The 24,901-nt window shown below is 40.2% G+C and overlaps 1 protein-coding gene across 3 annotated transcripts in view; it reads left to right on the forward strand.

Moving 5' to 3' along the window:
- fam13a (family with sequence similarity 13 member A) overlaps positions 1-24,901 on the forward strand; it is a 56,094-nt gene that overhangs the window by 14,673 nt on the left and 16,520 nt on the right. For all 3 annotated transcript variants that reach the window (XM_058080746.1, XM_058080756.1, XM_058080765.1), the window contains 7 exons: positions 1,547-1,770; positions 12,143-12,184; positions 16,572-16,613; positions 16,707-16,889; positions 18,280-18,469; positions 19,919-19,989; positions 20,164-20,206. In XM_058080746.1, the coding sequence (XP_057936729.1) occupies positions 1,547-1,770; positions 12,143-12,184; positions 16,572-16,613; positions 16,707-16,889; positions 18,280-18,469; positions 19,919-19,989; positions 20,164-20,206 (795 nt within the window). The remainder of the gene's footprint in view (positions 1-1,546; positions 1,771-12,142; positions 12,185-16,571; positions 16,614-16,706; positions 16,890-18,279; positions 18,470-19,918; positions 19,990-20,163; positions 20,207-24,901) is intronic.

Genomic DNA, 24,901 nt, shown 5'->3' on the forward strand with positions numbered 1-24,901 from the left:
CGGGTCTCCTAGCTGTGAGGTCTGCGCGCTAACCACACGACCGCCGTGCAGCCCACCTCCTGGACTGAGCGACTAATTAAGCATTGGCCAGAGCTTTAATGTAGATTTAGTTAGTTAAGAAAGGATATAGCCGTGACGGGAGGCGAGGGACAAGGCGCAGCCCCCACCAGTCGCTGGTGCGGGTGATGGCCCGCAACACCCTCAGCCGTACCGTCGCCCTTCACGGCAGCCCGGTCCCAGCCCGGGCAGGGCCGGCGTCTGCCGCCCTCCTCCCACCTACGCCCACGCGCGAGTGGGCGACACGGCGGTCGTGTGGTTAGCGCGCAGACCTCACAGCTAGGAGACCAGGGTTCAATTCCACCCTCGGCCATCTCTGTGTGGAGTTTGCATGTTCTCCCCGTGCATGCGTGGGTTTTCTCCGGGTACTCCGGTTTCCTCCCACATTCCAAAAACATGCTAGGTTAATTGGCGACTCCAAATTGTCCATAGGTATGAATGTGAGTGTGAATGGTTGTTTGTCTATATGTGCCCTGTGATTGGCTGGCGACCAGTCCAGGGTGTACCCCGCTTCTCGCCCGAAGACAGCTGGGATAGGCTCCAGCACCCCCTTGACCCTCGTGAGGAAAAGCGATAGAAAATGAATGAATGAAGAAAGGATATACACACCTGATCATAATTTCGAGATAAGGTGAAAAATTTTAAGAATTTACCTTTACGATTCTTGAGGAGGTTCTAAAATTAGCCTCAAAATTCCAGTCGCTTAGTACCTGGGACGTATTTAAAATTATTAGCAATAAATTGTAGCGGGTTGTGTTCAAGGCCATCATGTTTTTTTTGTCACGCTGAAGAAAATAGAACATAAGCACCGTAAACCAGGAAAATAAGCGGATTTTCTCATTTGTTTCCTTTTGAAAGAGCAACTCAATACTTAAACCCGGGAGGATTCAAATCAGGTCAAGCTTGAAAAATCAGCAGTGCCAATTATTGGCGAGATTGGCCCATTAGCTCCATGGGCAGCTAAAACAGCCTAAATGGATGCAGCGTCGATTACTTTTGAGAACAAGCCATTTAGCGATCGCCTGAAATGGAAATGTCCAACTGATAATTGGCTTAAAAGGAAAGAAAGCAGCCTTTTAACTCAAAAGCAGTGAGCATTTACACTTCCGTCAATACTCGTGACATCAGGATCATTTGATTCGCGCCTCCATCAGTTTGGCACCCACTTGCTCTTGTCCCCGGCTGACAATGCAGAAGGGTCGCAAAGTGCTCGTGGTGAGATTACGCTTCTTCGCCTACAACACGGTGGGTGGGACGCGCCATCTCTACCCGCTCCAGGTCGGCATGGTAAGACAAACACGGTGTCGCCTTTTAGCGTTTCAACATTTTGGCCGCCTTTTATTGCATGGTCGCCTGCCGCTTGTGAATGCATGTTTTATTGCATCCTGAGCAAAGGTTGCATTGCACGGTATCAGCTGGACGGGTGCACAAATGTCAACAGTGTACTCGCCGTCTCGCATTTCTTTTCATCGCATTTCTGTCCCAACAGGTGAGGAAAGCGACGACAAGTAACTGCGTCTCCCCCCAGCCCACCTCCCCGGCGGGCCTGCCGCCTCGGGGTGTAAGGCCTCTGCCCGTACACACGGTGTTGCCTCCGGCATCAGAGGTCATGGAGAAGGCTGCCCCGCCTCAGAGAGACACCCCGATGCCTGCCTGTTGCCACGGCGACTTGGAAGTCAGGCCCTTCTCCGTTGGCAGGGAACCTCTCGGAAGGTGGGCCAAATGGTATAGCATTATGCTGTGAAATTGCGTGTTTTACATCATGTTCTCAGTAGGAAAAAAAGTACATTATTACATTCATACTGGATTATCAGGACTACTATATGCAGGCGCTCAACTGGTCTGACCCACAATGCAACTCAAAATGAAAATAAAACCTAAGAGGACCTGTTTTAAAAACAAATAATATATAATAATACACATTTGTTTGAAAGTTGTTGACTTTCTAGTAATGAAAATGGTGGCGTTTGGTCATCCATCATCATTTTCTGTACTGCTTAACCACACGAGGGTAATTACAAAATAATTATTAATCCGTTTTTTAGCATTGTTTTTGAATACTTTTTTGGTCAAAATTTATTCTACTGTAGAATAATGTTGTTTCGGATAGTTGTGGATTGTTCTGAACTCCTGTTTCCATGCTAGTTAGTGTTGGCAGGTATTGATCAGAGCAATCTGCTGGAACATTTGTTGAGTCCTCTGAACTCCTGAGTCTGTGCTGGTTAGTGTTGAATAACTCTGCTTGGGGGGAGTTGTTGAAGGTTCTGAACTCCTGTTTCCAGAATAATGTAAACAATGTAATTAATGTAATCACAGTTCCTGCGGAACTGTGCCATAGCGTGATGTAGTATATAGTTAAAGGGATGGTTCTGATTTTTTGACCACTGTAGTCCATCACCGATGACTTACCCCCCAATTGTTCCAGGTGATGAGAAGTTCTGTTTTTTTGTTGGCTTACTTAAGTAAAGAGCAATGGTAATAAGTAACCAAAAAAAAAGAAAAGATCCACTGTGACGACTCCGTAATCAGGAAAAAGCCCGAAAGAAACAAACAAAACTACTTTTCTCATTACCGAAATCCGACCAGAACTGGACTGACTGGTCCAAGTGCGTTGTAAGTCACCATTGATAGACTACACTGCTGATGAGGATGTCATACAACTTCATGTCAAAAAATCTGAATTTACCATCGCTCACATCTTATTACCGATTCTTTGCGACCTAAACCAGAACTTGAGACCGCAAAGTCTAACACAACCGTAAGTATTGTGCTCAATTTAGCATTTGTTGCTTCAAGATACAATGAACAATTAATCAACAATATATCAATGTATCTGGACATTAGCACCACGATTTGTGGAAGTTATATATCCCAGGCTGACTGGAGGGGGCAAAAGGTGCGTGTCTGACAGCAATCAAGGATCTAAAATCCCGACGCCTCATGGCATTGAGCCTTTGGCATGCACACAAGCCTATTATAAGCATCTGAAACTGGGCAGGCTGGGTGTCAAGTGTCCTTGGGGCCTCCTGGAATAGCAGGACTGCAGCTGGGTGTCTGTTGTTCGGACCGCCTCCTCAGCAGCTTGGAGCGGGAATTACCATGTCTACTGGGTGAAATGAGAGGCACAGGTGTTGAGCACATATGGAGAACACACCCTGTTGTGCAACACACATTAAGTGTCCGCCATGTGGTGACATCATTAAAAACCTGGGCAGGAAACTTTGACCCCTGCAGCATCCTTCTTCAATCATTCAAAATCATTAGAGACTCATTGAACATTGAGCTCAGCACGGTGCTGACAACAAACATGTCTGATTTTTGACCCTAGCTAAGTCGCACAACAAACTGGGTCAGATATTGACCCAGCATCACCTGTGAATGGCAACACAGCATGAGCTGCAACGCTCTTTCTCTTTGCTTCCTCTTCTCCAGCGTGACCTACTCAAGCTTGACATGCCAGGTGCATTCACAGACATCAGGTCATTACATTTTTTTTTTTTTTGCTCACGCAAAGACCCTTGACCTGCTGCAACCGAGGGTCACGACCCACCAATTGAGAATCACTGCTCGGTATGACAGGAGTGCTTTGCTGTTTCTAAGGACCTAAGGCGTAGTCATAGATCCTCTATATCGGAACCCACCATCGCCTCTCAATGACACGCAGCGAACCGAATTGCTAAAAGTTGAACTTCTTAAATATCATACTGTATATTTAAAGGGCATGTTTGCTACAATTACGCCTCTGCTTAGATGGTGCTAACTTTCTAACATGTTGAAAGCATAATATCAAGGCCTCTTCCTGCTCAGGAACAATACATACAAACGGTTTGAACTAGGACGGGAATTGGACTAAGATGAGAGGTGAAACATCTTCAAGAAACTCAAAATGGAACTCTTTTCTGATTAAGTCAACAGGTTCTGAACAGGTAGATCACCCCTCTGCCAGGGTCAATAGATCTAACTTGGAATGAAATGATACCTGCAAGTCTTCATTGTGGGTGGAATTTCCCCTGCGTAACACAAAGTACGCTGAGAGTGGTGAGACGCTGGTACGCTTTTATCTTTATACAGCGTGCTCCTCTCCAGCAAATGCAAAGATGCTCAAGCTGTGTGTCAGATGGACGGCATGTTAACTTCCTGCTCAAGCTTGGCCAAGTTGCCCATAAACATGTCACACTCCTCGTGGTGGAATAGCCAGCAAATAGCACAGGCGCAAGGTGCATTCAGGGACATGGGGTCATAACACAATTTTCTCGGCCGTGACACACCGATGGCTCCAAAAGTCCACCAGTTGAGAATCACGACTCTTATGTATGATAGGAGTACTACAGTTTAAGGTTTAAGCTTGTACAGTAAAGTCTCGTTATATCGATATCGGTTATATCGATAGTACTGCTTATTACGATACTATTTTCATTTCCCGGCAAATTTCTAGTCTTTTATGATATAATTAGTTCCGGTTAGTACGATACCCGGTTATTACGATAATCGGGTTACTACGATGCCCTTTTCATCTCCCGCCAGCCAATTTGGTCTGCTTATATCGATACAAAAGCAGCTTAAAGCTGCTTCATATGTACATGCTGGCGTTCGTGGTTTCTCTCGTGTGTTATAGAACAATGTCGAGTGCATTATTGAATATTTACTCAGAGTCACTATTGCAAGAGTGCGTTATGAAAATAATAAATGTTGAAAAAAAATGTGACCCATCTGACTTTAACCGAATTGTGTTATGTATATGAATGCAATCATTTTTTGCAACAATGTTTATGGTTTTGTCTGCTGAAGCGTGAGGATTTTGCATTGGTTGAATTTTAGAAAAGAAATAGTCATTAAAAAAGTGTAAAGACGTTTTTATTTAATGCATAAGTTCATTTTTCACTTCACTACAGTACAAAAGCATGCTAGATACGCAATCCATGAACTCAAGGAGAAAATTACATGCCATATCAAAGATCCCCCATTTATCGCCCACTTTTAACGCAGTTCGGCGCAGGATCGGATATATCGATATTTTTTCCGACTCCCGAGAATATCGATATAACGAGACTTTACTGTACTGCAATGTCAAAGATTCTATCTATGACAGGACTGCCGTTTGAAGGACCTCCTGCACAAACACTAGTCAAAGTATGTGCTAGTAACAAAGATCCTCTATATCACTGATTCCCAAATGTTGGTTGTGACCCAAAAACTTGCATTTTATCTGTGCTATTTGGATGCAAGGTGCGTGCCATGTTTATGAGTTGACTTTGTTTTTATTTTGCTTGAGTGGAAGTGGATGGAAATCAAGTGCAGCTGCAGATATCTGCTGGAGAAGAGGGTCAGTCCCTTTTTTATATATGAGATGCATCCATTTTCTATGCCGCTTATCCTCACTAGGGTCACGGGGGTATGATGGAGCCTATCCCAGCTGACAGCTGGCGGTTAAATATAAGATATGTGAGAAATTTTGCTACACGGTGATCAAGTGGTTAGTGCGCAGGCCACACTGCTAGGAGACCCGAGTTCGATTCCACCCTGGGCCATCTCTGTGTGGAGTTTGCATGTTCTCCCTGTGCATACGTGGGTTTTCTCCGGGTACTCCGGTTTCCTCCCACATTCCAAAAACATGCTAGGTTAATTGGCGACTCCAAATTGTCCATAGGTATGAATGTGAGTGTGAATGGTTGTTTGTCTATATGTGCCCTGTGATTGGCTGGCCACCAGTCCAGGGTGTACCCCGCCTCTCGCCCGAAGACAGCTGGGATAGGCTCCAGCACCCCCGGGACCCTCGTGAGGATAAGCGGTAGAAAATTAATGAATGAATAACCAGATCGTAAATTGTGTTCACTTGTTTACTTCTGGGCTGCACGGCGGATGAGTGGTTAGCATGCAAACCTCACAGCTAGGAGACCCAAGTTCGATTCCACCCTCAGCCATCTCTGTGTGGAGTTGGCATGTTCTCTCTGTGCATGCGTGGGTTTTCTCCGGGTACTCCGGTTTCCTCCCACATTCCAAAAACATGCTAGGTTAATTAGCGACTCCAAATTGTCCATAGGTATGAATGTGAGTGTGAATGGTTGTTTGTCTATATGTGCCCTGTGATTGGCTGGCCACCAGTCCAGGGTGTACCCAGCTGCTCGAACACAGCTGGAATAGGCTCCAGCACCCCTGCGATCCTCGCCAGGATAAGCAGTAGAAAATGAATAAATGTGATAAATTCATAAATAAAAGTAGATAAATGTCCGCTATTTGGGTCACCACTGGTCATTGAGGGGTAATGGTGGGTCCAACAGTCAAAGCAGTTGAAAACCATTGCTCTACTATACAGCATGAATGCTATGCTGTCTTTAGCGACGTGATCGCATTTTTGAACCTATTCTGACATCGTTCCCGTCCCGCATTTGGTCCATGGCCTGCCAGGTGACTCACCCTGATCCAGCTGCTTGTTGCTACGAAAAAAATCTAGAGTAAAGGAATTGGAGCAAAGCAATACAGGAATGTGTGATGCTCAAGCTGTAAATTGAGAGGTGACATGTCCTCTACTATGCTGACCTGTACCGCCACTTTAAATCACATTTTAGTAGCATGTCAGCACCCGATATGTTAGTGTTACATAAAAATTACGTGAAGTTGTTAGCGGTGCTCTCTCACCAGTATTACCTCACTTGACTATAAAACAAGCCGTAGTTAACATAATGTTGTATTTATTCCTTATTATTTTATTGATCCTAGGCTGAACGTCTATAATCCGGTGCACCAGATTGCCTCTCAAATACGCAAAAAGTTACAAAACAAGCTTTTGGTCACAGAGTCAGCACTGCAGTAAATCTTCTGGTAGACCCTCACATTCTCCCTGTCATATCATTTTTCGGTGCGGGGTGTACAGTGTAGCAGGGGACCCTGGTAATGTGCGTCAGCAGCCTGCGATGGTATTTACCAACAGCCACAAATGATTGATGGTTTACCATATTTTGTCATGCAGCAGCTACTGAGAGAATGAGGTGTCTATTAGGGGCGAGGTGTTTATTAAGGCGGAGAGAGGCATAGTATAGAGGTGGTTCTCGGATTACGTACGAGTTCAGTTCCTAGACTGTCATGTAAGTCGAGGTGTGGTCTAAGGCGGATCTGATAGCTAAGTGACTTACACTAGAGCAACATACATATAAGATACAATGGAACAGTAATAAAAAAACATAATCCATTTCCATGTTTAATTTTTTTTATTCCAAAAAATTATTGATTAAATGGCAGCACAGCGACTGAGTAGTTAGCGTCCAGGCCTCACAGCGAGGAGACCCGAGTTCAATTCCACCCTTGACCATCTGGGTGTAAAGTTTGCATGTTCTCCCCGTGCATGCGTGGGTTTTCTCCGGGTACTCCGGTTTCCTCCCACATTCCAAAAACATGCTAGGTTAATTGGCGACTCCAAATTGTCCATATGTATGAATGTGAGTGTGAATGGTTGTTTGTCCATATGTGCCCTGTGATTGGCTAGCCACCAGTCCAGGGTGTACCCCGCCTGGGATAGGCTCCAGCACCCCGCGGCCCCATTATTATTTGTCCATTTAAATTGTATTATAAATATATTTTTGGAAACCGGAGCACCCTGAAGACAGCTGGGATAGGTTCCAGCACCCTCTGGACCCTTGTGAGGATAAGCGGCAGAAAATGAATGAATTAATGATTTAATAAATGGTCGCTGTTTCATGGTTGACTATAGCCTATTGTTAGGCAAATATTGAAAGACAAGTTATATGTATGGTTTTGGTTGGTAGGCATGAGTTACTTCATTATAAAACATAACTTAGCTGTGGTTTATCCTATCCTGAGTTCAATTTCTCAGTCAAGAAATCACTTAAATAAACATAATAGACTAGCAAGGACTGTGCAACAGTGGGGAAGTTTCCAGAAGTGGCTCGCTAACCAAAATGACCCCAAGAGTACAGCAACAACTCACCCAAGAGGTCACAAAAGACCCCACATCAACATCTAAAGAACTGCAGACCTTACTTACCTCAGTTAATGTTTTTAATTAACTTATGGGAGTGTGTACATAACTATCAAATGTCTTGACCCGGGGCCCACCAAGTATAATACAATATAATATGTATTACAATATATTCATTCATTTTCTACCGCTTATCCTCACGAGGGTCGCGGGGGTGCTGGAGCCTATCCCAGCTGTCTTCGGGCGAGAGGTGGGGTACACCCTGGACTGGTCGCCAGCCAATTACAGGGCACATATAGACAAACAACCATTCACACTCACTATTACAATATATATTATATGAATATATGTTTTAAATCGATGCAATGTTATGAACGTTTCTGATAATAATTGTGACCAAAATGTTCATGGTTATGAAAGTTAGCATGTTGGCGGGAAGACCCGGGTTAGATTCTCGGCTTGGGCATCTCTGTGTGGATTTTGCATGTTCTCCCCGTGTGTGCATGTGTGGGTTTTCTCCGGGTACTCCGGTTTCCTCCCACATTCCAAAAACATGCTAGGTTAATTGGCGACTCTAAATTGTCCATGAAAATGGTTGTTTGTCTCCACCCTCCAATTGACTGGCGACCAGTCCGGGGTGTACCCCGCCTCTCGCCCCAAGACAGCTGGGATAGGCTCCAGCATACACTAGTGAGAATAAGCAACATAGAAAATAATACATGGATGATTTATGGATAGAGGAGTTTTGATTATTATACCTTTACAATTTCATGTAGAAAAATGTTAACATTTATTTCAGGTGTGACCTTTTTTAAGCGGTTAAAGCGTGTTTGCTTCCATTCTTATTCTTATAGTAGTCGTTTCCTTTTAAGTATGTGCTACTTTGTCTGAAATCCCTAGCAAATTCACGCTAATTTTCCGTGAGTGCGTTTCTTAATATTTATATTCGCCGTCACACCTTCTTGTCAGCTCGCTCTCACTTTCCATAGGGATGTGTTAGCTTAGCCTGTCTGCACATACACTATATGGCATACTGGGGAACTCCCATCAATGCAATATGTGGGGTTTTTTTATTCTTATCATTATAATGTTTCATTGCCCTTCAGTCTAGGAAATACCTCTAACTTGGATTCAACTTACTCCATTTAAGTTCCATAAACTCACAGTAAAATCCAACATCATTAACATTTCTTATCTCCTAGTTTTATCAAATAAATGCCACCATGGTCTCACCTCCACCTGAAATATGACACGGGCCGCGTGAGCCAACATAGCAGCAGCGTGTGAACTTGTTGCACTCTCGGCATCGCCACGGAGGCTTGATGCATGCTGGCTTTTGTGTGTGGTTGCCATGGCTGGCTGGCTCTTGCGTGATGTAACCCGTGCGTTTCTTAGAAGCGATTCTGAACGAGGTGGGAGTGAGGAACGTCGCGGTATGGTGTGAGGCTCAGCGATGGTGGCATGGTGGCATCGCTGACTGCACCATCTGACTGCACAAAGATGAAGGCGACTTTTACTACACAATTCTTAGTTAATTGTACTGTAAATAAACAAATATACAGTCAATTTCAGCTTAAAATACCAACAAATTCAAATCATGTTGGTTTACAATCGAAAAATCCCACAAAGCACCTTCATAGATGTCTTTTCTCGGACAAACAAACCACATTAGTCAGAATGTGATACGGTAGAAATGAAAGCATGGTCATTTCCCAACACCTACTAGTTTGGCAAATAAGCAAATCCAGCATTCCTGCATTTATTTTTAGTTAAGAATCCCTTAACAAACCTAATTGACTTTTTGTCGTAAAACTTGAAGACAATTTACAGTCTTTGGTGACCTTAACCATACACTCTGTTCGCGTCGGTTAGCGTGTTTTTTGGTTTACGTTGAAAATGTACACCATAATTTTGCCTCTGTTTGCGTGCATTCTTCACTTAGCATACAATATAGCATTGTCTTGTGTTGTTAATGCATGCTTGCCTTCATCTGTGTTCTTAATAGATATCAATATATGTGGAATATGGCATAAGGAATATGGAATAAGTTTTTTTTGGCAATCACACACAACTAAAAACAACCAATTACCTAAAAATGTCATCCAATACTTCTTTACAAGAGAGGAGACATACGATCTCAGGGAAGAACTACATTTAAAAAACTTATATGCTAGGACTATGTTAAAAAGCCATAGCATTTCAGTATGTGGAATCAAACTATGGAATGGATTGAGTAAGGACCTCAAACAATGCACAACGATGAGCCAATTCAAGAAACAATACAAGCAGTTGATGTTTGCTAAATACAAGGATGAAGAGTCTTGAACCAGTCATGATGTGCTATATATATCACTATATTGACACTTACTATGGTACCCATTATGTCATTGGATGCTCATATCACCTCGTACTTCGGTACGTGACAAAAATGTAAAAATAAAATACAATTAAAAAAAAAAAACTTTAACTATATTAGGAAAGCAGGAAGTGAACAAATGTAACAGTTACTGATTGTAAAAGTACCAGATGGAGGGGTAGGATTTAATAAGCTTTGCTTCATCCTACTCCTTTTGGACATGTGGAACTGTGAACTGACTATGGGATGCACTCAATTGTAATCTGATGCATGTTGAAATTAAATAAAACCATTACCATTACCATATACATCGATACATTTTTTTGGTGATACCAGTACCAATTTTTTTAAGTCAAGGACGTTGATAGCAGATTTATGTTTATATGCAGTAAAAGTAAAGATTTTGAGTACCACACAAACTCACGACATGTCAACTGGAACAACTCCGATGGACTGGCTTCTTACTGGTAGTTTTCCATTGAGTCTGTAAGCATCAGTTTGTTTCACAAAGCTTGTTGTTATCCCTACAGTAAGGTAGTGGGTAAGCTGGATTTCCGCCTTTTGCAATGCAGCACACGCACACGCTAATATTTAATACGCTTGGCAGACTGTAAAAACACCAGTGCGGAACACGAGAGCGTCAGAACATTGAAAACAATGTAGACCTTTCTGGGAATGTGCTGCAGTGAACGCATGTGTCTCTTCTGCTTTGTGTCGTTCCTGAAGATGTTTGAAGTTCAGTGAACTTTGGCCCATTTTGCACCCTGTCCGACTGGAAACCTAAATCCTTTGTTTTCAACTTTTTACGTGCAGCCTGAGCGTCCGGGGTGGCTTCACCTCCTCCCCTGGACCCCCCCTGCTCCTTAACAGGAAGACGCATGGCGGCGCGTCACGTACGACTCAACGTAACACCCCCCCCCCAGAAAACAATCTTTCTTTTGGCTCACATGACATTGGAGAATTAACGTGTTGAGTTGCCAAAAGGCTGATTCTAGCTTAGAAACTGCACTTTATTTTCTGTTCTCAATTAAACAGGAAACAGAAGCAACACAACTGAAATGTGTTTTTAATGCATTAATGTGTAAATTTATTTTATTAAAAAGCAGAGACCAAGAACAGACATTTCATCTTGAAAGGCAAGGTATAGTTACAATAAAATGGACAACAGGTAGTATGTTAATGTAGCATATAGCCTGAACAACAAGTCATCTACTATATTCATCACCTTGGCACCTAACTGGGCATGGAGACTTGGCATTGTACTGACAATGAATGTAAAAATTAAAAGTATGAGGACATCAATGAAGTAAAAATGAATCAAAAACCTTAAAATGGGGAAAACATACACAATATAAAATAAATATATAATTGAAATTATATGAATATTGAAAAAAATACATACAATATACAACATTCTTTGGAAAGTAACTTTTTATTTCAGTTCCATTCAGTGTTATTCTGTCCCCCGTGACTTTTAAGGTAAAAAAAAAAATAGTGCTCAAGTATGATCAGGAACACAATCTGAGGGATTATGACATTTCCTCCTGCCAGCGCCAGGATACGAAAATATTAGGCAACGCTAACATTGTTTGCTTGGTGCATAGCCGCTCAAATGGTTGCATAATTCAACTATGCTGCAGCTGCAGGCCTGCATCCAGTCAGCAGAGCAGGCTGTGGAAGGTCACCATAATGAAGTCACTCATGTTCCATATATACACTCACAAAAAATAATGAAAAAAAGACAACAGTGCCAAGGCTTAGGACAAAGCTAACTGTTTTGTTTCATTTTTTTTTAGCTCTCAAGATGAGGAGAGACCGATATCGCCTTTCTACATAAGGTAGGCCTTCTCTTGCTCTCTCTCTACAATATGTTGCTATGATGCTTTGTCATCACCATCACCACTAGAAGCAATGGTGGCATGCACACTCGGCAGAAAAAAAAGCATCATGACGTACAGTTTTCCCACAATGACCATTTCACACGTATGTCAGCAACATCACGACCTCAACCTGACCCTCTCACTCCAGCTTGTTATCATACAAAATATTGCTATTGAACACATTACACAGTCATAAGCACATCAGTCTATATCACCACTAGTTTCTATCCATTTCTGTCCACATCAGCTTGTTCAGTCAATATTTGAGTGTCTCATTTGCTGATATTACTCTGCAGCTGATATGGGCCCGGCGGGGGACTGTTTTGTGTGTGTAGTCAGTCACACTTTTTATTGCTTTACCCTCGAAAGAACCTAATAGTACATATACAGGCGCTTAAAGTGGTCAGCTTAGTGTTTAAAAAGTAGGTTAATTACTTCAACTTAAGACAGGAGGATGTCTGCACTTGTTTATGCCCTCCATGATGATAAAAGTCAAGGAACTCAATGACTAACAAGCCATTGCGGGTGTACTTATAGACGGCCTAAAATACTGTAAAATATAATAATTTATGTTGTAAATTATGTTATAAATTTTTATGTTATAAATTTATGTCAAACTTGAACGCAATCTGTTCCAATCTGTTGCCTTCATTTTGTTTAGTTTTTCGATTGGTTATCATGAATGTTCCCCACGAATCGTGAAAATAATGGACGCACGCATCATAATTCCTATTTTTGACGTGCCAATAATAACACTCACACACTTATTAAACACATTCAAATTATAAAATGTCTATACCAATGTCAGGAGACACTGGTGAACCTCACCTGTCATGATGAAAAGGTTAAAGGTTAAAATTAATATCCATTCATTCATTTTCTACCGCTTATCCTCACTAGGGTCACGGGTATGCTGGAGCCTATCCCAGCTGTCTTCCGGCGAGAGGCGGGGTACACCCTGGACTGGTGGCCAGCCAATCACAAGGCACATATAGACAAACAACCATTCACACTCACATTCATACCTATGGACAATTTGGATTCGCTAATTAACCTAGCATGTTTTTGGAATGTTGGAGGAAACCGGAGTACCCGGAGAAAACCCACGCATGCACGGGGAGAACATGCAAACTCCACACAGAGATGGCCGAGGGTGGAATTTAACTCGGGTCTCCTAGCAGTGTGGCCTGTGCGCTAACCACTCGATCGCCGTGCAGCCTGTTAAAACTAATAATAAAATAAATATTATTATCAGCTGCATTATTGTCGGCTGCACGGCGGTGACTCGGAGACTCCCGAGTTCAATCCCACCCTCGGCCATGTCTGAGGGTCTCTCTCTCACCCATGCGTGGGTTTTCTCCGGGTACTCCGGTTTCCTCCCACATTCCAAAAACATGCTAGGTTAATTGGCGACTCCAAATTGTCCATAGGTATGAATGTGAGTGTGAATGGTTGTTTGTCTATATGTGCCCTGTGATTGGCTGGCCAACTGTCCAGGGTGTACCCCGCCTCTCGCCCGAAGACAGCTGGGATAGGCTCCAGCACCCCCGCGACCCTTGTGAGGATAAGCGGTAGAAAATGAATGAATTATTATTTGTCCATTTAAACTGTATTATTAAAATAATTTTGGAAACCGGACCACCTGGAGAAACCCATACAAGCACAGGGAGAACATTGAAACTCCATACAGAGATGCCCAAACGGAGTATCGAACCCAAGTTTTTCCGATCTCCTGACTGTGTGGCCATCTCGCTAACCACTCAGTCCCTGACACTGACACAATTTATGAACGAAGAAATGCCACAAAATATTAATTATTTTATTATTCATTATTAGAATATCCCTGAATGAGACAACTCCACCACCTACTTTACTACATACAATACATAACAAAGCCCACTACCCCGTTAATTCAGGTCACTGGGGGTCCTGGCTAATGTCCGATTGTAATGTAACATGGGATTAACATAGCGGATGGCCTGAGTACACCCGGTACCAGTCTGACCAAACAACCATAATTCAACTTCCCTTTAGGCCTGATTGGATACATTGAAAGAAAGTCTTGAGTTTGATTAAACACGAATCAACTTGTGTGTTATTTATTAATGGCTATGGTGCATGATGCACTCGTGCTTGTATTTTAGGCCATTGAAAGAATCTCGCCTCATTTTCAGCAGTCAGTCAAAGGTTAAGTCAACACGAGTTAGCCATTAACCTGTTTTTGTTGCTTTAACCTGCGGCAGTAAATGTCAGGTATATTTTTAGCTTGTATTTCTTCCCCTGGTGCTCCCATTAGTCTGTGTATGATATATGTAATAATGATAAATGTTTTTGTCCCTGCTTGATACAGTTGCCACCGTCACAGTGTGTTATCACTCCACATTTAATCATTCTTCGTCATCAGCAGTGTACCAAGCTATTGCTATGACTGTAAACACGAGTGTTTATGGAAGATTTGCGCAGGTGACACGCGTTCATATAGGTCAGTGCCTCACAGTTTTTACTACGCCCCGCATCCTTTTGGAAAACGCTTCATTTCCCGCATCACCTGGAAGTCAATGTAATACAGATATCATCAAAGTTAATAATCATTAGACGAATGGTCAATGTTTTTCAACCAATCTTGTTCAAATTTGACATGACATCACACATGAGCTTGTCGGTCCCCTAAAGGCATGTGGCGATTCGGCGAAACACCCCGAAGTTACAGTATATAGCTAATTGGACTGTGTGAGATTAGTCAGTCAAATGGGTTTTAATAACAGCGCCAACATGCTTATGAATATTACGGGATCTTAGCATCATTTAAAATCATAATAATAATAATAAATAATACATTTTATTTGTATAGCGCTTTTCAAAATACTCAAAGACACTTTACAGAAAAATGGAGTGGAATAAAAACACGTAAACAGTGTAAAAGATATGTTAATATACAACATTCATTCATTTATATACAGTTAAAACATGAGTAAAAGTGGGGCGGGGCACAGCAGTCAGGTATAAAAAGTTAGATATTAAAAACAGATTTAAAGAGGTGGGTTTTTTTGTTTGTTTGTTGGGAAGGTCGGGGCAAGCACGGAGGGAATGGGGCAAAGAGTTCCAGACGGTGGGGGCAGCGATGGAGAAGGCTCTGTCACCCCAGGTTCGGAGCTTGGTCTTACAGGGGAGTGCCAGGAGGTTGGAGTCTGAGGAGCGAAGTGGACGCGGGGGATTGTGTGGATGGAGGAGGTCTCTGAGATATGGGGGTGTTCAGATCGTGGAGGGCTTTTCTTTTCCTTTCTTTTCTTTTCTTAATTTATTTCAGACATGCATACTGTTACATTATTCTTTCTCACATATACACTAACAATATCTATTTATATATATGTATATATATATATATACATATACACACATATATACATACATATACATACACACATATCTACATATATATATATATATATATATATATATATATATATATATATATATATATACATACATACACACATACATGCACACACACAACACCTCATTACTACACATGTCTGAAAAGGAGCAGGAAGAAGCAAAGCTTATTAAATCCTACCTCTTCTCCACGCCATAGCAGTTACCAATTCAATATGTGATTTTTTTTTTCCACACATATAATCACAGAATCTTATATAAGACAAAACAACAAAAGAAGAGTGGGAACATCGGACACCCCAACAAAACCCCAGGACATTGCTGAAGCACACCACCAACCCCGCCAGTCAACCCACCTGGCCCCGCACACCCCGCTGCCCTCCAATAAGATGCTGTGGCTGGACCCACAATTATGTGTGATCCCTGGGCGGGCCTACATTTGGATGGATTGTTTGTTCTGACCTCTTCCTAGGTTGTAGGTTATGAGAAGAACTTTGAAGTGAATGCGTTGGGGGACGGGAAGCCAGTGGATGTTTTTAAGGACCGGGGTAATGTGTTCACGGGAGCTGGTGGAGGTGAGGAGGCGGGCAGAGGAGTTCTGAATATATTGTAGTTTGTTGAAGGGTTTTGGAAGGTGTACCGTCGAGAATACTGTTCTTAAGATGGAAAAAAAAATCAAAATCATGGGAAACCATGAATACTCCGTTGCGAAAATGTCATGTTAGGGTAAAAGGGTGTGTACAAGATGTCATGCTGTACTAAACCAAACAAAAGAAAGTACAAATAGTCGTAAATGTTAGTGAATGGAGCTGCCAACATCACCTGGAGGCTCAACGAGGCCCTGAGTTCTGTTAGGTTAGGTTAGTTGACATTGCTCAGTGACCTTTTGTAACTGTTGAACTCTGTGTCGCATTAACTCACCTTCTTTCCCCCCCTGACTGTCCTTTTTCAGTCCCCACTGCTCACCTGTGCTTCGCTCACCTGAAGTAGTAGAGTAAGTTGTGTCCTTAGCTGTATGAGCACACTCATCATTTTTCATCTCAATTAAAAGCATGATGATATGATATTTTTCACATCTTGTGTTTAGCATCCTGGACAGGACCATACGTTCGACGGTGGAGCAGCATCTCTTCGACGACCACCACGCCTCAGAGGGCGGCCAGTCGAACCCGAGGCGGATGTCTCCGAGGTCTGCACTCACTGCCAGACAGCGGCGGCATCATCGCAGAGAGCAGCAAGAGGACGGCTTGAGTCACAGAGAAAGAAGCAGGTATATCGGCGAGATGATTGTATCATTATCTCAATAGGCACTTGAAACAAAAATGACCATAAATGTGTTTTTTACGAGCGACGACACATATAAACCACTTTGACATTGCTAAAAGCACCAATAAAAGCATATAACGCATCATTTTGACTATACCAGACAATGTTAACAAACGCTTACACACATAACAGATGTGATAGCTGCTGAATGCTCTCACCCTTAACCCTGAGATGCATGAGTGACTGGACCCTACACTCTTCAATAAGTGGGTCAAAAATGACCCATACTAGAATCAATGCGTTTTTATGCCAATTTTGCCATTTTGGTTAGGAATAGTATTATATTTAGGAGTTGATAAGTTCATAAGAATCAAAGGTTCCTGTTGGATTCCATAGCAAATGCATGCAGGTCATTTTTGACCCACTTATGGAAGGTTGGGGTAGTAGCACAAAAACAACAAATTTTTTAAATGTATAAAAGGTAAGTTAAAAATGTGAATGGCATGATATCAAAAACATGTTTTTTTAGGAATACCTGGAATATTAAATGATAAAAAAAATTTCATTACAAAGATATTTCAAGAAAACTACCTGACCGGGTCATTTTTGACCCACTTATGGAAGGTTGGGGTAGTAACACAAAAACAAAAAATTCTTAAAATGTATAAAAGGTAAGTTAAAAATGTGAATGGCATGATATCAAAAACATGTTTTTTTTAGGAATACCTGGAATATGAAATGATAAAAAAATTTCATTACGAAGACATTTCAAGAAAACAACCTGACCGGGTCATTTTTGACCCACTTATGGAAGGTTGGGGTAGTAACACAAAAACAAAAAATTCTTAAAATGTATAAAAAGTAAGTTAAAAATGTGAATGACATGATATCGAAAACATGTTTTTTGAGGAATACCTGGAATATGAAATGATAAATAATTTTCATTACGAAGATATTTCAAGAAAACAACCTGACCGGGTCATTTTTGACCCACTTATGCATCTAAGGGTTAAAATGAGGCCAACCTTGAGTTTTCTGTAAGAAACGTCAATGTGTCAATTTGTGAATGATGTCAATCAATGACCTCGGTGCAGCACTCCACGGTCAACAAGCTCTAGTGGGAAGTGAAAGCATTTCTGGTGAATTCATCCTGTCCACTGGGACGCAGTGAAGTCAGAGGCAGTGAGAAGCTAATCCTTGTTGACGGACACCTGGTGGAGTCTGATTAGACGATTGACTACGTCAACCAAAGACTGCGCAAAATGTCAATACACACACGTGGACAGTAAATAGAATTAGGAGGCAATGGCAAACAGCATCAAGGCTGCTGGAGGAGCTACTGTATAAGTAAAAGTCTTCTGTGGCACTTCCATCCTTTTCTCTTCTCCTCACAGAGCTGACACCAACAAGGAGAACATCCCATCATCAGGAGGCGGTAGGAGAAGTGCGGGGGTGGACTCCGTTGGCGGCGGTGTGGGCATAGACTCGCAGCTCGGCCATAGCTCTCCGGTGGTGCAAGCGCCAAAAGCCAGGAAGTGGAAGCACAACCCCACGCTGGTGCATCTCAACCAGGACGCCCACAAAGTGAGTCTTCCTGCTTTTGCCTTTGGCTGCTGTGTATTCTTATAAGCTATGTTTAAACTCTGTGCGGTCACTTGGACAATTTTTTTTTTTTATGTATCACTTTCTTAGTGGGCCGCTCGGTGTCCTAGTGGTTAGCATGTTGGCCACACAGTCAGGAGATCTGGAAGATCTGTGTTCGAATCTCTGTTGGAGTTAGCGTGTTCTCCTTGTGCATGCATGTTTTTTTTTCTCCCACATTCCAAAAATATGTATGTTTGGTTCATTTGAGTCTCCAAATTATCCATTGGTATGAATGTGAGTGTGAATGGTTGTTTATCTATATATGATTGACTGTCAACCAGTCCAGGGTGAACCCCGCCTCCCACTCAAAGTCAGCTGGGATAGACCCTAATGTGACCCTAATGAGGATTATGCAGCATAGAAAATTGATGGATGGGTTTTCTAAGTGAGGTGAAAATTACCCTGGATTCTTGAATAAGTAAATGTAGGCTATTGTTAACTTTTCATGATGGCAGTGAAACTCGCTAATTGCTAATTCATGTTAATTAACTCAATTTGAAGTGTTCCTTCATAACTCATTAGTAAATGTTCTATTTATTCCTGTGTATTGCTACCATTGCTACTAAATTTGATATGACAATTTACAGTACTTGCATGCAGTCCATTTAGGCTTGGAAAAAGGATGTTTGTGATTTAGAAAAAAAACATAAAACAAAATTTGCACCAATAGTTTGACGTTTGCAATTTATTATTTATATTATTTTTTTTATTTATCAGAAGCTTAGTTATTCATTGCCTCTACTGTTTTATTAAAAAATGCTTATTTTTATTCCTTTAAAAATCATACATCCATCCATTTTCAATGCCGCTTATCCTCACTCGGGTCACTGGTATGCTGGAGCCTATCCTAGCTGTCTTTAGGCAGTGCTAAATAGAAGATGCTGATTGAGTGTGGACATAATACAGTGGAACCTTGGTTAGTGTCATTAAGCCATTCTAGAAAGTCCGACTTTAAATGAAGCGGATGCTAACCGAATACATTTTTCCTACAATGTAAAAACACGTTTTTATACTACAATTATAGTTTTACATCCATCCATCCATCCATTTTCTATGCGACTTCTCCTCATTAGGGCCATGGTGGTATGCTGGAGCCTATCCCAGCTGACTTTGTGGCAAAAGGCATGGTACACCCTGGCCTAACAATACTGAAAATGGCAATGAAAAACATGAAAAACAAAAGGGATGACCTGGTTGCTATTTTGACAGGACATGTTGTGCTAAGAAATACATTAAGAACACAGTTGGTCATATTGTAGGCTAACCAGCTAATGGAGGACGTTACAAGCTTTGAGGTTATTGATAGGCTGTGTACTTAATTTCATCGCATGAACTAATAAAGTTGATTGTGTGCAGTTATTTAAATTTAAATGTGTGTTGTTTTTCCAGTTGAAGGCGGCCGGTGGCTTGTCAACATCTGATAGAACCAGGTCCGTCCACATGGATCCATTTAAGAAAAGGTGAGTGCCTCATAACCTTTACAAAATTAGGACATCCCAGCAATGTGGCCCCATTCTGTACCGGTTTGTTTTGTGTCGACAAGCTTTGGTTGGCAGCCGCCCGCAGATCTCAGCGTCGTTCCATGTTTATACGGTACACTGAGACACTCAACAGAATTCCTTATGATTTTCCAGGAATCATGCTTCAAGAAAAGATGACCTTCCTTCTGTCACACAGGTAGGATTGATCACTGTTTCTCCTTTTTCCTTTTTGGGACGTTTTACTGACTCGCTCTTATATAAAAAGTCCAGATTTAAACTAATTTAACTTATAACAAACATTAAACACACCTGATAGTTTGAAGTTGATGTTCTCATCTGATTTTGGATCAACACTTGCAATGAAAGTGACTATATTAGTTATTCTATGAGATTCAGCTCCAGAATTATCATTGTCCATTTGCCATAAAATCTAAGATCAAGCCCTATATATGCCTCACAGACTTATGAAATACTTTTTATTATGTAAAATGTATCGCTACTCAACACTGATGAATGATGATGTAACATGGACCCCTCCTTTAGCGCCAGCCTAACTTTTTCCTCTGAAGGCTACATATTGAAAAATCAAAGGATGCAGGGAGCCAAATTCAATTGTGTCATAATTAGTTATTAGTATCAACATGTCCATTTTTTGCTTTACATTGCTGTTTTTAAAAAAAATTATGTGCCACCGGCCAATATAAGTAATAAAAAAAAACTTATATTGTGTTCATCTCACTATGAGTTTTGAGGTGTGTTGAAGCTAGTGCTTCCACAGCCAAACAAAAGGGATGTCTGCTTTGATTTAACTGGTTTAGAGTAGCAGAAGTACAAATGTGTGTCTTCAAGTTAAGTTTTTTTTGGTGGATTTATTAAACTGTGGCAGCAACGGAGCAAGTTATATACAGGGTCGGGCAAAATGATCTGAGACACATTTGTAGGTTAAATAAAAGGAAAATAAAGTAAAGAAACAAAGTGTTTTTATTTTTAAAAGTACATATAATGCCATTATGTTTTAAAAATGAAATCAGTTCTGGCGGTGCGAGGTCGGCCGGTTGATTTTTGTTTCAATCCAGATTCAATTCAGATCCAGTAGCTCTGAAGTTGCTAACCCATAACAAGATCGTGTTTCCAATCTGCGGTTACAGATTTGTTTGTTTTGATAAACGTTTCCACAATGAAAGCGCGATGCTCGCCAGTCCAATTCATGGCAGCGACTGAAAAAGAAACGAAAAACAATGTCATTATAAAGAAACAAAGCAAAAAGGCATTATATGTACTTTTCGAAAATAAAAACACTTTTTAGTTTTACTTTATTTGCGTTTTATTTAACCTACAAATGTGTCATTTTGCCTGACCCTGTACAAACAACTATGGTGCTTTCAGGGACCGGAAAAATCAGGTCTTTCCATGAATGTTCATTGATGCATAAAGATGTAAACATGAGATCTTGTGACACCGGTAGTAATTATAGTTGCTACAAAGGAAATAAACATGTAGCGTATTTTTAAGTGAGAATTTCAGCTTCTACAGACACCTGTCTTGAACCAAACTAATTTTTAACTAAAAATGCATATCCAGAAGTCCCACTTGCATGACAGTTTAACTTGTTGAAATGCCCGTAGTTGGAATTCAACAATGAATAACAACAATGGGGAAAAGGGGCTTGTGTTGGAGTTTTGATGTTCCACGTTTCACACGTATTTCTAATGCACCGTTGCTACCGAGTCACATAACAGTGAATAGCAATGCAAGGCAATGAGTGAGGTGTCCTCTCGGTGCCCAGATGGATGCTGGAAGCACCAGAGTCGCCATCTGTTGTGGAGCATGTCCGGCTTGACATCATTGTCATCATGTGTGACCTCATCCTGAATTCATTGAAAAAGTGAATCCTGTGTAACTTTGGGGCTGCCGGGGTCGGCGGCTATTTGACCTTTGTGTTGTGTGTGGAATCACATGGCTACTATTGACTCTTTTAAAGCCCGTTAGGCCGGTTCATCTTTAGCATAGTTGTTCTCACCTTTCTACACCCGCACCAAAAAAGTCACATTCTAGGTTTTGCAGACATTGGGATTAGCGGCATTTATTTCACACACACAAAAAAAAAAAAAAAGTATTTGAGGCAAGCATACCCTGTCTGGCTCACCCTGCTGTTGTACCAGCTGGAGCTCTCGCCATGACGTAATGCTGCTTTCAGGGTGCTTGTGTCAACTGTGTTTGGAGCTACAACATCTGCGCTAATCCCGGTTGATACTCAACGGAGGATCCTGTATTTGCAACTCATGTCATATTCAATAATGATTTTTATGCCAAATATTTTAGCTTCAGTCACCTAAATTGATCTGATATTAACACAGATCATACATACTTTAATTACTTTGGAGTGTGGAATGTTAAAAATGTTAGAAACAGGCTAACCTCGCATGACTAGCTATGCCAGTTTTGCTAATGTTTGCGTCATCCTGTTCCATTTCTTAATGTTGCATTGTCGTATGTGATATACTGCATCGATTGCACTGGACAATGCACAAAAAGTGCACAATAGCACTTAGAGGTGGGTGTGGTCAAACACAGCTCTAGCATTAAAGCTACAAACATGCAAAGTGTCACGTTCCCATACTAAAATATACTAAATCTTTAATACTAAAAACAGTTTTTTTTTTAAGATTAGATTAGATTAAATTCAACTTTATTGTTATTGCTCATGTCGCTGGTACAGGGCAACAAAATGCAGTTAGCATCCAACCAGAAGTGCAAATTTATAAATACCCTTATTAGTAAATAAATGAAGAAATAGAATAAAGCTGTAAATGGACAGATATATGTACAAACTATAACAGGCTATGACTATGAGACAGTGTTGATATATACAGGGATATAAATGACTATAGTATGGCTATTGCAGATTATACAGATTATAAACAGTATGCACAGTATGAATGTGACAACATATAATAACAGTATCCAGTATTTCTATATCAAGGCAGGATTTTGGGCCACACACACAGCAATTCACTATTGCGAGAGCTCCGAGACAACAACATGGCGCCTTTTTAATCAAGAACGTGTTAACTCAAAGGGGATAAAGTCATCACACGGTGCTCGCTAACGACTCTTTGAGCAATCATCGTTTAATCAATACAGACGCTTGACAACCTCATAAGAACCAAACACTCGCACATTTAGTCAGAAGATGTTATTGTCAGTCAGAGACACAACAACATTACATAATAGTGACTCTCCAAGGACTAATAATGAGTTCTGTGTGTGTGTGTGGTGTGTTTTAATTGCAGCCATTTCCCATTAAAGCTTAACAAGAAAGCACATGGAGTACGGGTCGTTGTCAAGGGAGTCAGCAGGCGCTAATGAAAGTGTTTCTCTTGGCTTTGGATGATTTTGGATTGTTTTTTGTTTTTTTTAAGGGAACAAACAGCCAGCTGTGTAATACAAATGCAAAAGTCAGAAATCACACATGAACAACAAGCGCTAAAGCTAATTACCACTCATCATAATACTACCATTTGCATCCACATATCATGGTCATATAGGCTGTTTTGGTGATAAATATGCAGGAAAATTGAGTGCTAAATTCAATTCAAGCCACAAAAACACTAGTTTGAAAGGATTTCCAGATTTAGAGCTGTGGTTTGTTATTGTAGCCCATCAGGGGAACCCCAAGCAACAATGGATTCATAGTTGTCTGTTTGTCATATCTGAGTTTCATTTTCACTTCGTTAGTCATATTTTATGGGGGCCAAGAACCTTTTTGTGCAACACTTACAATAAATACTTAAAATAAATATAACAAAAACTGGAGGATATATTGTAGTCACCTACAAGCTTCCATGTGTTTCATTATTAGGGACTGATCATCAAGCGATAGCGGTGCAATGTTTCTTTTTATTATTATGAAGTATTTTTTATGTAACAAATTCTGATAAAATAATTAATTATATTTATATTTTATTATTTATATTATTATGTAATAATAATATTATGTAAAATTATGTAATGTGTGCAATGTTTTTTTTATTATTAAGTATTTTTATTTCAAAAATTCTGATAAAATAATTAATTATATTTATATTTTATTATTTATATTATTATGTAATAATAATATTATGTAAAGTTATGTAATGTGTGCAATATTTTTTATTATTTTTTTTATTTAAAAAATTCAGATAAAATAATTAATTATATTTATATTTTATTATTTATATTATTATGTAATAATAATATTATGTAAAATTATGTAGTGTATGCAATGTTTTTTATTATTATGAAGTATTTTTTATTTTAAAAATTCTGATAAAATAATTAATTATATTTATATTTTATTATTTATATTATTATGTAATAATATTATGTAAAATTATGTAGTGTATGCAGTGTTTTTTATTATGAAGTATTTTTTATTGCAAAAATTATGATAAAATAATTAAGTATATTTATATTTTATTATTTATATTATTATGTAATAATAATATTATGTAAAATTATGTAATGTGTGCAATGTTTTTTATTATTATGAAGTATTTTTTTATTTAAAAAAATCTGATAAAATAATTATATTTATATGTTATTGTTTATATTATTATGTTTTGTTTTTTAATTAAATTATAATAAATTTATGTTTTTTATTAACAAAAATCCTATCTGGTTCTTGCAGAAAATGACTTCAAAATATGCTATTGAAAGGTACTATTAAATATGAAAGATACCTTCTATGAAGGTTTTGTTAAGTGAGAATTTTTCCAGGAGTTACATAGCATAACCCAACTAGTTGCCAAGTTCAAAAAGTTACTAAAATGATTGCTTGTATGTACAGTTAGTGAAGGTATATGATAGGCACAGCTTGACCCTGGAACAGATTAACAGCACTTCCCCAGGG

The sequence above is a fragment of the Doryrhamphus excisus genome, chromosome 1 (genome assembly GCF_030265055.1).
Source record: "Doryrhamphus excisus isolate RoL2022-K1 chromosome 1, RoL_Dexc_1.0, whole genome shotgun sequence".
NCBI lineage: Eukaryota > Metazoa > Chordata > Actinopteri > Syngnathiformes > Syngnathidae > Doryrhamphus > Doryrhamphus excisus.